This window comes from Pogoniulus pusillus, chromosome 40, assembly GCF_015220805.1.
Source record: "Pogoniulus pusillus isolate bPogPus1 chromosome 40, bPogPus1.pri, whole genome shotgun sequence".
Classification (NCBI taxonomy): domain Eukaryota; kingdom Metazoa; phylum Chordata; class Aves; order Piciformes; family Lybiidae; genus Pogoniulus; species Pogoniulus pusillus.
This window is the reverse complement of record NC_087303.1, coordinates 3,629,887-3,641,493: the sequence shown is the minus strand read 5'-3', so window position 1 is coordinate 3,641,493 and position 11,607 is coordinate 3,629,887. Positions and strand designations below refer to the sequence as shown.

Sequence of the window (11,607 nt, the reverse complement as noted above, 5' to 3'; positions counted from 1 at the left end):
TACCTGCCCCGGAGCCCGCCGGCAGCGAGGACAGTCCCCGAGCCTCGCGCAGGCTCTCGCACGGCAGCTCCGCCGCCCCTCACTGCCCTAAGCAGCGTCTGCGCTCAGGTCTGCGCTGCCGGTAGCGGGGCGGGACGGATTTGTGCACCCGATGACATCACAGGGGGGCGCCGTGGCCCCGGGCATTGCGATTCCCGGCAGCACCGAGTGTGTCAAGGCGGTGAAGGCAAGGGAAAGGACTCCCGTTCCCCGGACCCCTGCATCCTGCAGAGCGGGTGGCTCCAGAGACACGTCGGCCGGTGTGGGCAGGGTTACACGGGACAGGACCAGGACATGGACACGCAAAGGCAGAAGTTTCTTTACTGTCACACAGGGAGAGGTGGGCACCAGCGTCCCTCCCTCTCTCCAAGGGGCAGAAGGTTCCCCTGGTCCCATGCTGTGCTCCTCCTCAGCATGGCACAGCTCACTGAGGGTGAGTAGTGCCAGGACAGGGTCCCTCACAGCCCTTCCCACCTGCGTGGGTTGGTGAGTGATGGTAGAGGAGCATGACCCCCTCACAGGCTGCCCTCCTGGGCCAGGCGCTGCTGCAGGAGGTCCCAGGCCTTCTCCACCTGCCAGAAAACACATGGGGCAGCACCTCAGAGCCCACAGCCAAGCCAGGGACAAGGCAAGTGCCACCAGAGCATGTCAGGAATGGCACACAGGGTCCCCCACTGCACCCCCAGCACACCATGCAAGACAGTACAGTACAGCATTGAGCCTTCTGATCCCCATCATGGTTGTCCACTGCCCACCTTGTCACCGAAGTCAGAGCTGGGCTGGGGCTCACCTGCCTGCGGGTGACATCTGGCTCCCAGAGCGTGCACAGCACCACCTGTGCCCGCTCCACCCTTTGGCTGTTGCTCATCTGGTTCTGCAGCCGGCTGCGAGCAGCCTCCTCGCTCAGCCCGTCCCGGGCCACCACGCGCTTCACAGCCTGGCAGGATCAGAGGGGACACTCAGCTGCCTGGACAGTCCCCAGCATCAGTGACAGGCCAAGGGGCATTGCCCACCTCCTCCTCAGGGATGATGGCTGTCCACACCTCATGGACCATGTCCTGCCAGCCAGCCTCCAGCAGCACCGCAGCGTCCAGCACGCACACAGCACTCCCTGCAGGACGAGGCTCTTGTTCCTTACAGGGCAGTCACTTGGCAGCATGACTGCCCCTCAGAGTCTCACCCTGCCTGTCCACTCCTGCTGGCTGAGCCACACCTGCTTGCAAGCTGGCAGCAGAGATACTCTGAACTGAGCCAAATAATTGCAGGTGGAGAAGAGAGCAGCAGGGAGAGGCTTTAAGGGCAACCATGGGATGGCAGGTCCCTGGGGCACAGCAAACCATTGCCTTCAGCCAAACACCTACCAAGCTACAAGCACCTCCCAAGAGAAGGAAGCAGCTTGCTTCTAGAGCACTGCTCTGAAAACAAACTTGAAGTCGTGTGGGAAAGACAAAGCAACCTCTACCCTCCTCCAAAACTCAGCTGAGCTCACAGTTTGCTCAGAGACCTGCTGGTGAAAATGCCGAGGTGCTGTCCAGCAGAGGGGGGAAGGGGGAGTTCCTCAGCACTGAAAACACAGAGCTGCCAAAGACTGAGGGCACTCTGGGTCGTGTTACCTTGAGCAGCTGCCTCCCTGATCTGCTCCTTGACCATCTGGGCTATCTCAGGCCACACAATGTCTGTGAGATTCTTCAGCTTCTCCTAGAAAGGACCAGGAGGGACTTGGTGACTGCCTGAGAACCCCTGGGTAGCCAACACAGGGATCACTAGAGGCAGCAGCAGTCACAGAGGGCACCCAGAAAGACCCTGCTGTGGCACAATGGGCAGCCTGGCCCCAGCAAGAGGCTGAGCACTGGTTCAGCCGACACAGACAGGCACAGAGGGCAGGTTTGGCTCCATGTCACTGAGCCCCCCCCAGGTACCAACTCGGAGCACACAAAGGCCTGAGACCTCCTATTCTGCATAAAGGCTGAGGCTCTCCCGGGCAAAGGGCAAGTGGGGGGTAGGGAAGGTGGGGATGGGGGCAGGGAGGCAGCAGCTGCTGGGGCAAGAGGAGCGTGTCCAGCACAGCTGCCAACTTGGCTACCAGGACAAGACCTCTGTGTCCTGCCCTCTCCACACGTCACTGCCAGAGTGCAGCCAGGGAGGAGTCACCAGCTCCAAGGGCTGAAAAAGCCTGAGCAGAGGGTGGGCTCCCTGATTAAACATTGCCAGGCTCTGTGCCACTCTTACCTGGTTTCCAAACACTTTGGCCCCAAGGACTCTCCTGTTAATTGTCCCATCCTGGTTCAGGATTTCTGCAAGACAGCAGCAGAACAGGCTCGGGAGAAATGAAGCAACCTTGCTGCCCTGTGGTGAGCCCAGGGCAGAGCAGGAGCACTGCAGCACAGTGCTCTCAATGGGGCCCAGAAAGGAGCTCCAGGACCTGACCCAGCAGCTCCACTCCTTACTCCAGAGAAGCACAGGGAAAAGTTTATCCTGGAGAAGGAGCAGCCCAATCCACCCTTCCATGCCAGCCACTTTACAGCTGCTCTGATGTGGAACATGCAGGACTTGGGGTCACAGTGGGTTTGCCCCACTGGGGTACAGCCATCACTGAATCAGCTGCAGAACTTGGGGGTGTGGAGCCCAAAGCCCCTGGGGAGGCAGGGGGGTGCAGGCCAGGGCAGCTCTCTGGATGCTGGGTCGCTGGCACTCCCCTCCCTCCGCCCGGTCCTCCCCACAGCCCTTGGTGGCTCTACCTGCCCCAAAGGAGGCCACCACCTGCTTGTAGGCAGGGCCACTGGGGCTGTAGACAGCATGGCCCAGCTTGTCAGCATCGATGATGAATGCTCCCAGGTGCCCCATGAGCCTGGCGATGGAGGTTTTCCCACTCCCAGTCCCTCCAGTCAGGCCAATGACGTACGGGTGTGATGGCAAGGCACGGTTTTGCTGAGGGCAGAGGGAAAGGTGTTGCCAGCAGACAGAGGGCAGGGGCTCTGGAGAAGGATCCCACCCAGCTAGCCTGGGGATGGGCAGGATGAGTCCTGGCCTGCTGCTGCCAGCACACAAGTGGTGCCCTGAACTTTGTCCCCTTCAGCCAGGTGTGAGCCTGCTCTCGTTTCCCCAGGCTGCCCCCTCCTCCCGGGCACAGAGCTCCCATCACAGCCTGCAGTTCTCTGAGCCCCCTCACCCGTGGGGGCCGCAGCAGTGTCCCCAGCAGCCTCTGCCGCAGGCTGGAGGAGCTGATCTTCTCCTCCTCGTTCTGGCTGTGATCGGGGTCCTTCATCAACAGGATCTCATAAAGCACCAGCTTGGGGAGCCCCTGCGAGAGAAGAGAGCCCCAAAAGCTGCCACGCTGCCCTCAAGCCCACGCTGGGGCACGAAACAGCTCTGTCTGCTCACTGAGACCTGAGCTGCCCATGGGCAGCAGTGGGCAGGGGTAGAGGGGCAGGAAGGGGCAGCCCAGCAGGCCACGGTGCAGGCATTACGTTTTCAAGCCTCTTCTTGTTGACGGCCTCTCCGCCCCTGCGGGTCTCCTCGCTGACCACCAAGCACTGCAGGTCGGGGTCCGTGACCGAGGGGCCGTAGGGGTCGGCCAGCGGCACGATGTCGTAGCGCAGCGAGGGCTGCACGTCCTGCAGGAACTCCCGCAGCTTGGCTGCCCGCAGCTCGTAGGGCTCGATCAGCTCTGCCAGCACCTTGTCTGCCGGGCACCAGAGGCAAGAGCATCGGCGGAGCGACAGCAGCACGGCGGAGGGGCAAGACGGGGACAAAACCCAGCCGTGGCTTCGGCAGGCTGCTCCCTGCTCCTCCCCTCCTCCCGTTCCCTGCTCCCAAGGCACCCTCAGCTCTGTGTCTGCATGCGGCAGGACAACAGGTCCCGCCTGTCACCCTGCCCAGACAGCACCCTGTTGGGTACGGGGCTACCGGTACCCCCTGTCTCGGGCAGAACTGGGCAGATCTCTCGGCCCCACACCGGCAGTTAGGCCGGGTGGTCCGGGCTGCCCGCCCCGTTCCAGCACGCTGCCGACAGCCGCCCCGGGACTCACGGCGAAGAAGATCGCCGTCGGCCACACCGGCCAGGACCCGGCGCTGGGCCAGGAGGCAGCAGGCGCTGAGCAGGAAGCGGTGGGCACCGTGCAGGCGGTCGAAGGTGCCGCCGACCGCCACGTCGGAAAAGCCGGGAAGGGCTGCGTCGAGGTCCTCGCCGGGGTCCTCCCCAGGACTCTCCCCGGGGTCCTCCTCAGCGTCGTCCAGCAGCAGCGCGGGCAGCTGTGGCGGGCAGCCGTAGGCGGCGGCGGCCAGGTGCTGCAGGCCGAGTTGCACCGGCCCCGGCGGCCCTGGAGCCTCGGCGGCGGGGAGCAGCAGGACGCGGGGCGGACGGGCAAGGCGGCGACTGGGGGCCAACAGGACGCGCAGGTCCAGCCCCCGCCGCGCCGCCGCCGCGTAGAGCGCGTCCAGGGCCCGGAGCAGCGCGGGGCCGGCGGGCGGGGCGGCGGGGCAGGGCGCGGGAGTCGCCAGACGCAGCCCCGGCTGCAGGTGCACGTACAGCGGCCCCGCCACCAGCCCCGCCGCCGCCGCCACCGCCGCCGCCGCCCGCCGGGGCAGCGCGGCCAACGGCGCCGTCAGCACCAGCAGCCCCGCGCCGAACGGCGGCATGGCCCCGCCGGAAGCCGCCGCCCCGGAACGTGCCGGGAGGCCCGCCCCGGCACCGACACCGCCTCTCGGAGGGAGCCCGACAGCGGGGAGGGGACGTCACGGGGCGCTCCGGTGCGTAGGGGCCGGGCCCCGCCCACCGAGGGAGGAGACAGACAGACCCGGTCCCCGGCTCGTGTCGCCGGGGCACCCCCGGGCACGGTCCCACAGCCGTCCCCTCCGTCTCCGCTTCCGGGCACAGGGCGGAACCCGCGGCAGTCCCCGGCCAGTGCTGCTCGGCGTGGGGACTGCGCCGAGAGGGAAGAACCGGGAGCCGTGCAAAGGGCTTTATTAACGACACAGTGGTACCGGGACACGCCGGCGGCTGCGCTCAGGGCTGCTCCTCGCCGTGTCCGAACACGAAGTCGTGCATGGCTCGCACGTACGCGGAGCCGTCGGCACTGCCCAGCCTCAGGCGCCGCAGCGGGGCCAGCAGCTGGGTGGTGACACAGCGCAGGGGCGGGCAGGGGCTGCCGATGGCCTCCAGGTACACCTGGCACCGCAGGGGGGGTGGTCAGACTCATCCGACGGCCGCCCGCCGACGTCCACCCCACCCCGCAGGGACTGACCTGCAGCACCTCGTCCACCTCCTGGGCCGCGTCGCGGAAGAGGCCGTGGCAGTGCTGCAGGAAGCGGCGGTAGAGGCTCCGTGTGCCGGCGTCCAGGCCCTGCAGCTCGCTGCCCTCGGGGTCCGGGCGCTGCAGGTTGGCCGTGAAGCTGCTGTTGACAGGTCCGCACTCCACCAGCGTCAGGCTGCGGGAAGCAGTAGAGCGGCAACTCAGCCACCATCGTCCCCTGCCCTGGCACTGCCACCCCTGTGCACGGAGGGCAGGAGCGCGACCCCCGCGGCCCCACTGGCACTGACTGGATGTTGAAGGGGCGCAGGACGATGGCCAAGCTCTCACACAGCCCCTCCACTGCGAACTTGCTGGCACAGTACACAGCGTTGAAGGGCAGCCCTGGGGCAGAGTTGCACCGTGAGCATTGGGACTCTTCCCCAGTTCCCCGTGCCACAGCCTGCCAGGGGCCTCACCTTGCAGCCCCCCGATGCTGCTGGAGACGATGATCCGCCCGGCCCTGCGGCGCTTCATGGCGGGCAGGAACGCCCGGATGGTGCGGATGGCTCCAAAGAGGTTCACGTCAAAGATGGTCTTCATGGCCTGGTCAGAGCAGGTCTCCAGGGGACCCATCAGTCCCATCCCCGCATTACAGACTGCTGGGCACAGCGGCACTGAGTAGGGCACCGCAGCCCCCCGACATTTCCTTGCACCATCAAGGTGCCAGAAGGCAGGATTGATGAGCCAGTGACCCCTGGCACCCCCAAACCCCAGCTCTGGAACCCCTGCCCCACTGAGTATGCCTCATTCCAGCCCCAGGACTGCCAGCACCTCCTGCAGTGTGCCAGCTGCTCCCAGGGCTCTGAGGAGAGTTGGTGACCCCAGAAAAGTCCTCCCCCAGCCACCCTGAGGACAGCAGGGACATCAGAAAGAGCCATACCTAGCACATCCAGCTGCTGCCCCTGCAGCCGCTGCGCCGCAGCTGCCAGCGAGCGCAGGTCGGTGACATCGAGCTGCAGCAGCTCCAGCGTGTCAGGGCAGCAGCCCCCAAAGCGCTCCAGCAGCTGCTCGGCCTTGCCCAGGTCGCGCATGGTGGCAAACACTGCAGAGAGAGCGCAGCTATGGGCAGCGGCGCCACCAAATCGCTCCACTGCTGCCAGCCCCTGCCCAGCCCAGGGGAGCTGCTGTCTTTGGCAAGGCCCAGCCCAGGAGCCCCCCGGGATGCCGTAGCCCCCCGGCGCAGGATGACCTCTTTACCTTTGAACCTGCCAGCAGTGTCAGCTGCCAGCCGTGCAGCCAGCCCTAGGCCGATGCCCGAGGAGCAGCCTGTGATCAGCACCGTGGTTTTCTCCATGGGCACACGGTGCCGGCTGAGAGGGCTCTGCTGTTTAAGAGGGCTGGGAGGGGGGACCCCCGCCCCACACCGTGGCTGTTGTGTCTGCTGCCTTATCTGAAGGCTCTTCCCCTCCACCTCCCTGCGCCTTGATGTTCACACAGCTGCCATGATAAAGACCCTGCAGAGCCAGGATCCCCCACGCAGGAGGCTCTGGGGCACAAAGGGAGCCGCAGCCGCGGGGGCTGCACCAGCCAGGGCTAGCACCAGCCACGCTGCACAGTGCCAGCTGCTGGCACACACCTGGCAGCACATTTCCCCAGCTATGCAGGTTGGGGGCCCAGTGCTGCTCCTCTGCCCTGTCTCACACAAGTCCCACGCTGGAGTAGGGACAGACACAGGTGGGAGAAGAGAGCACTCCGGGGCCAGGCCTTTAATTGCTCTGCAGTCTGGTAGTGCCACAGCTGGGGGCAAGTCCTTGAAACCCCTTCCCAGGGAGTGTGTCCCCAGAAAACTCCAGAAAGTGTGCAGAAAACTCCACAGAGTCTTTTTCAATACACAGGGCACAAATCTGGGTGGGTTCCTGCAAGCACTGAAGTCCATGGAGCTGGGAGCACCTGGCACAGGGAGGCCCAGGACCACACCGGAATCAGGCCAGTTCCCCAATTCCCTCAGGGCAGGAGCAGATGCTCCTTGGCTGCCTCTCTGCCATCACCGACTTGCCAGCCAAACAGGGAGTCTGCATCTTCATTCCAGCATGGCCAGGATGCAGTCATCAGGCCAGGAGCTGTGGGGTCCTGGACATGATAAGGACATGGGGGTCTCTGCCCTCCCTTCTGGCAGAGGCTCTGGAGGCATGGCCCAAAGTCACGCAGGCCCAGCCTGGCTGTGCTGCAGGGCCCTGGGGTAGTACTTGAGGAACAGCCTCCTGCAGATCTCCAGCGTGTCCCCAGCTGGCATGACTGGGTAGCGCTTCCTGTTATAGACAAAGCCTCTCTCTACCTGGAAAACAGCTTGGTTGAACTGGTCCTGGTGGAAGGGGATGCCTGAATTGAGGCTCTCCACTAGGACAGAGACAAAGAGGCTCCAGCGCACACCATAGTAGTCCAGCACCAGCCCCCCCAGCTGCTTGTTGGCATAATCCAGGATGTTCCCGCTGGGCCCCCAGAGTGTCACCTGGTTCCGGGCGTTCAGCTCGTACTGCTCAGCCTCCTGGTCACTGGTGGCCATGGCACGGGCACTCTCCAGCCAGCGGCCCAGCAGGAAGAGGCTGTGGCTGGACAGGAGGCTGTCCAGCTCCGGCAGCAAGTCGTAGACCAGCAGCCCGCCGGCCGTCAGCAGGTCGGGCAGCGCCTGGTTCTGGAAGGCGCGGCGAATGTCCTGGTAGTAGTCGCTCACCAGCTGCTGGGCCGCCTGCCGCGTCACGTCCACCAGGTCGTAGCGGAAGGTGGAGCTGGAGCCCAGCTGGGCGCTGGCGCTCAGCAGCAGGCGCCAGGCCTCGTAGACGTCGCTGGCGTTGTACCACAGCTCCGTGTCCATGCGGAGGGAGGGTCGGCGCACCAGCGGGCTGTGGTTGTGGTTGACGCAGACGCCGGTGCAGTTGTAAACGCTGCGCAGGAGCAGCTGCCAGGCCGCAGCCGCAGCAGTGTTTGGAGCGCCGTAGCGGCGCTCGGCATAGCGGGTCACCCAGCTGGGGAGGTCAAGGGGCTCCTGGCACCAGCCCAGCTCATTCATCAGCTCGTACACCATGTCATTCTGCTCGATGCCCTCGGGCACCAGCCCAGTGCCCACCATGGTGGAGTTTGGGAAGTTCCTGGCCACAAATGGGCCATGGTTGATGGCCTCCACGGTACCAAAGAGGCCGTGGTTGCCCCCAAAGTTGTGCAGCATGCACCAGATGAAGGGTTGCCCATAGAAGGATTCTGTCCACAGGTAGACAGGCTTGGACTCAGCAAAGAGGTCAAGGACAATCATTCTGCCGAGGGGCACAGCACGCAGCAGTGCCTGCACCTGTGCCGGCTGCCAGAAGTCAGGCTGGTGCTGGAAGAGCCATCCCTGCATCAACCACACTGCCTCGGGGTCAGCTGGGGACAGAAGAGCACAGTCAGGGATGCTCCAGGCAGGGCCCACAAGTTCAGCTGGCCTCTCATGAGGCCTGAGGGCCACCAAGCACTCCTCTTAGAGGGAGCTCTGAGAGTCTTGCACCTCCCGAGTGCAACCACCTCCCATCACCACCCACCCCTGGACCCCAGCTATCCCCACCCAGAGCCCCACACCTGGGTGGCACTGCACTGACCCACCTCCTGTCATTGACTTGAAGACAGCGCTGCTGGCCCTGGAGAGATAGGCAGGGTCTGAGGAGAGTGGAGTCATCTCATTGAAGGTGTCTGCACTGTAGATGTGGTCTGTGCCAAACTCCTTGATCAGCTCCTTCAGGAAGAGGGTCCCAATCACCTGGAACATGGCATCCTCTGGGTCCAGCAGGTAGGTACATGAGTAGGAACAGTCAAAGTGGCTCCAGCCCCCGAGGCGAGTCGCATTGATGTGTGGGAAGACCCTGCACCAGAGGGCAGAGCAGAGGTCAGGGGCAGGACAGGCCCGCATGCCCCTGCAGGTCAGGGCAGCCACTGAGGAAGTTGCCATGGGCATAGGAGGGCCAGGAGCTGTGCTGGCCCTAGAGGTGTCGCATGAAGCTGGCACACATCAGAGGTGAGACCTCAGGAAGGGCCCAGGACTGAGACACAGGGAAGGGGACTACAGCCAGGGCTACCCTGCCCTGCAGGGCCTGCAAGCACGTGGGGCTGCACCCACCGGAGAACGCCCTGGGGCACGTGGCCCGCGAAGGCTGGCAGCACCGTGGTCATCCCGAGCGAGCGCATCCGCTCCACGATCCGGTACTGAGGGGGAGAAGGGAGGGAGTGAGGGGAGAGGAGCCCCCAGTTCCCCATAAGAGAGCCCTGGGCACTGCTGGAGCTTGGGGAAAGGAGCAGGTGCCCCCAAGCCTCCACAAATGCAGCCCTGGCATCGAGGACAGGGGCAGGAGGTTGTGTGGGTACCTGCAGGTAGAGCTGTTTGAGGTGCCAGGATGGCGGCAGTGGCCCTGCCCAGCCCCGCAGGTTGCCCATGCGGTTCCAGGCCAGGAAGGCTGGCCCGGTGAAGTAGGCATCGATCTCAGACTGGTTCAGCCCCAGCGTTCGGTACACCTGCGCGGGGCGGCAGAGCGTCAGCGGCCCCACGGCCACCCCAACGCCCTGGCCGGTGGTCCCCGGTCCCGATACTCAACCCGCTGCCAGACAGCCTCCTGCCCCGCGAAGGCCAGCGCCAGGTTGATGCCGCTCAGTGCCATCCAGTCGATCTCGCGCTCCCAGCGCTCCCAGTCCCACCAGGCGTAGGAGTAGCTCTGGGTGCAGACGTTCTGGTAGTAGCGGAACCTGCGGGCAGGTTCGGGAGGCTGCGGGATGGGTACCCCCGCTCCCGGCCTCGCTCCCGTTACGTAACGGCGCCTGTCCCGGGCTAACGAGACATGAGCAGCGTCCGGCCCCACGGCCGGAGCCTCTTCCCCATCGCAGGACGGGTGGGGCCGGCCCGGCCTCGGCGGAGCCCCTGTTACCTGCCGGGGGCGGAGGCGCGGATCTCGGTCGGCAGCCGCGGCAGCGGGTCAGGCAGGCGGAGCTGCGCTCCAGACCACGAGAGGTGGCAGCCGCAGAAGTCGCGCAGGTATCGGTAGAGGCCGGCGGCCGCCGCCACGCCGCTGGAACCCGTCACGGCCACGGCCACGGCGGCGTCGGGCGGCGAGCGCAGCCAGTACGCGTCGGTGCCGCCTGCCGCCAGCGCCGCCGACACCGACAGCGACACGGCGGCGGCGCGCGGGCCGAGCAGCCGCCGTGCAAGCGCGCGCACCGCCGCCTCCTGCCGCGGGTCCCCCTCCCGCGCCGCCGCCGTTGCCGACAGCAGCAGAAGCAGTAGCATCGACACCGGCCCCGGGCCCCGCCGCGCCGCCATGGACATCATCGCCACTACCAGCCACAGTGCCGCCGCCAATCGCGAGCCGGCGGTGGGCAGGGCTGGGGCGGGGCGAGGCCAAACCGGTACCGGGAGCGGGGCGGAGGCGTGGCTGCTTCCGCGGGCGTGGCCGGCACTCAGAACTGAACAGACACGGGACCGCTGGTGTCCCGGGAGCACCGACCTCCTGTCCCGTCCCATCCCCGACAGCTCTCGGTCTCTGGTCCGGTGCTGCAGCTCCAGCTCCTGCCTGAGCACCGCGACCCGCCGGGGTTGTCCGGGGGGGAGGGTGGCTCCAGGCTGCTTTGGTGAACAAACCCTCCCTCACCTTCCCTACCTGCGGCGGCTCCGCACGGGCGGGGCGAACCGGGCCGCGGCAGCCCCGCAGCATCCCCAGCTCCGAGAACTGGCGGGACCGTTCTCGCTTATCCCAGGAGCCCGGAGCCAGAATAGTTCCACAGCCGCCCCACCGGGGCTACTCCGACCTGAAGGGAGCGCTGCGGGACCGGCCACCGGAGCCCCGCCGTTGCCCTGGGGCGGTGGAACCGGCCTTGCTGCCCCCAGCACCGTCCGGAGGAGCTCAGTGACCGGAGTTGGAGGCACAAACATGAACCCCTCCCCGGGAGCAGGGCAAGGCGACTCTCTCGGCTCCAAGACAGCCCCGGGGCCACAGCCAGGGCAGAGCCTGGCAGCCAGGGGCGGCCTGGCCTCCTCCCGTGGGGCAGAACTAAATTCAGGACGACCCTGGGACTTCCCTGGCAGCCCATGGAGGGCCGCGGGCTCCTTGCGCTGCCAGCAAGGGCTGGCCGCAGAGACCCAGACCCAGGCATGGGCCCAGCAGAGCCATGGCAACAGGCAGGAATCCGGCAGCTGCAGATGGGAGCGGTGTCAGAGCAGGCAGCGGGGGAAAGGGAACAGCAGTCCCTGCGCAGAGCTGGCAGCCGCAGGGACCCGGCTTGCCTGAGGGGGGGCAGAGGACAAGGGGTAAAGGAGGACGAGGGC

At 65.9% G+C, this 11,607-nt stretch overlaps 3 protein-coding genes across 5 annotated transcripts; all 3 read right to left on the bottom strand.

The window, feature by feature from the left end:
* Window positions 1-81: 81 nt before the first annotated feature.
* Window positions 82-4,901, bottom strand: COASY (Coenzyme A synthase). 2 transcript variants are annotated; one of them, XM_064174313.1, is made up of 9 exons: window positions 4,068-4,692; window positions 3,507-3,721; window positions 3,209-3,340; window positions 2,778-2,967; window positions 2,269-2,333; window positions 1,653-1,737; window positions 1,053-1,150; window positions 830-976; window positions 452-611 (listed from the first exon to the last, which is right to left on the bottom strand). In XM_064174313.1, exons 1-9 carry the CDS (start codon window positions 4,675-4,677, stop codon window positions 555-557), a joined length of 1,599 nt encoding a protein of 532 aa, XP_064030383.1. In that variant the 5' UTR covers window positions 4,678-4,692; the 3' UTR covers window positions 452-554. The 2 variants fall into 2 exon arrangements, with proteins under 2 accessions (XP_064030382.1, XP_064030383.1); XM_064174312.1 differs by lacking the exons at window positions 830-976; window positions 1,053-1,150 and having other exon boundaries at window positions 82-611; window positions 4,068-4,901.
* Window positions 4,902-4,986: 85 nt separating this feature from the next.
* Window positions 4,987-6,647, bottom strand: HSD17B1 (hydroxysteroid 17-beta dehydrogenase 1). 2 transcript variants are annotated; one of them, XM_064174381.1, is made up of 6 exons: window positions 6,528-6,647; window positions 6,211-6,372; window positions 5,747-5,929; window positions 5,579-5,672; window positions 5,283-5,466; window positions 4,987-5,206 (listed from the first exon to the last, which is right to left on the bottom strand). In XM_064174381.1, exons 1-6 carry the CDS (start codon window positions 6,622-6,624, stop codon window positions 5,045-5,047), a joined length of 882 nt encoding a protein of 293 aa, XP_064030451.1. In that variant the 5' UTR covers window positions 6,625-6,647; the 3' UTR covers window positions 4,987-5,044. The 2 variants fall into 2 exon arrangements, with proteins under 2 accessions (XP_064030451.1, XP_064030452.1); XM_064174382.1 differs by having other exon boundaries at window positions 5,747-5,926.
* Window positions 6,648-7,010: 363 nt separating this feature from the next.
* On the bottom strand, window positions 7,011-10,650 carry NAGLU (N-acetyl-alpha-glucosaminidase). Its single transcript, XM_064174289.1, has 6 exons — window positions 10,214-10,650; window positions 9,887-10,034; window positions 9,660-9,806; window positions 9,415-9,500; window positions 8,904-9,160; window positions 7,011-8,687 (listed from the first exon to the last, which is right to left on the bottom strand). The coding sequence occupies exons 1-6, from the start codon at window positions 10,612-10,614 to the stop codon at window positions 7,471-7,473; spliced, it is 2,256 nt and encodes a 751-aa protein (XP_064030359.1). The 5' UTR covers window positions 10,615-10,650; the 3' UTR covers window positions 7,011-7,470.
* Between the last annotated feature and the right edge of the window lie 957 nt (window positions 10,651-11,607).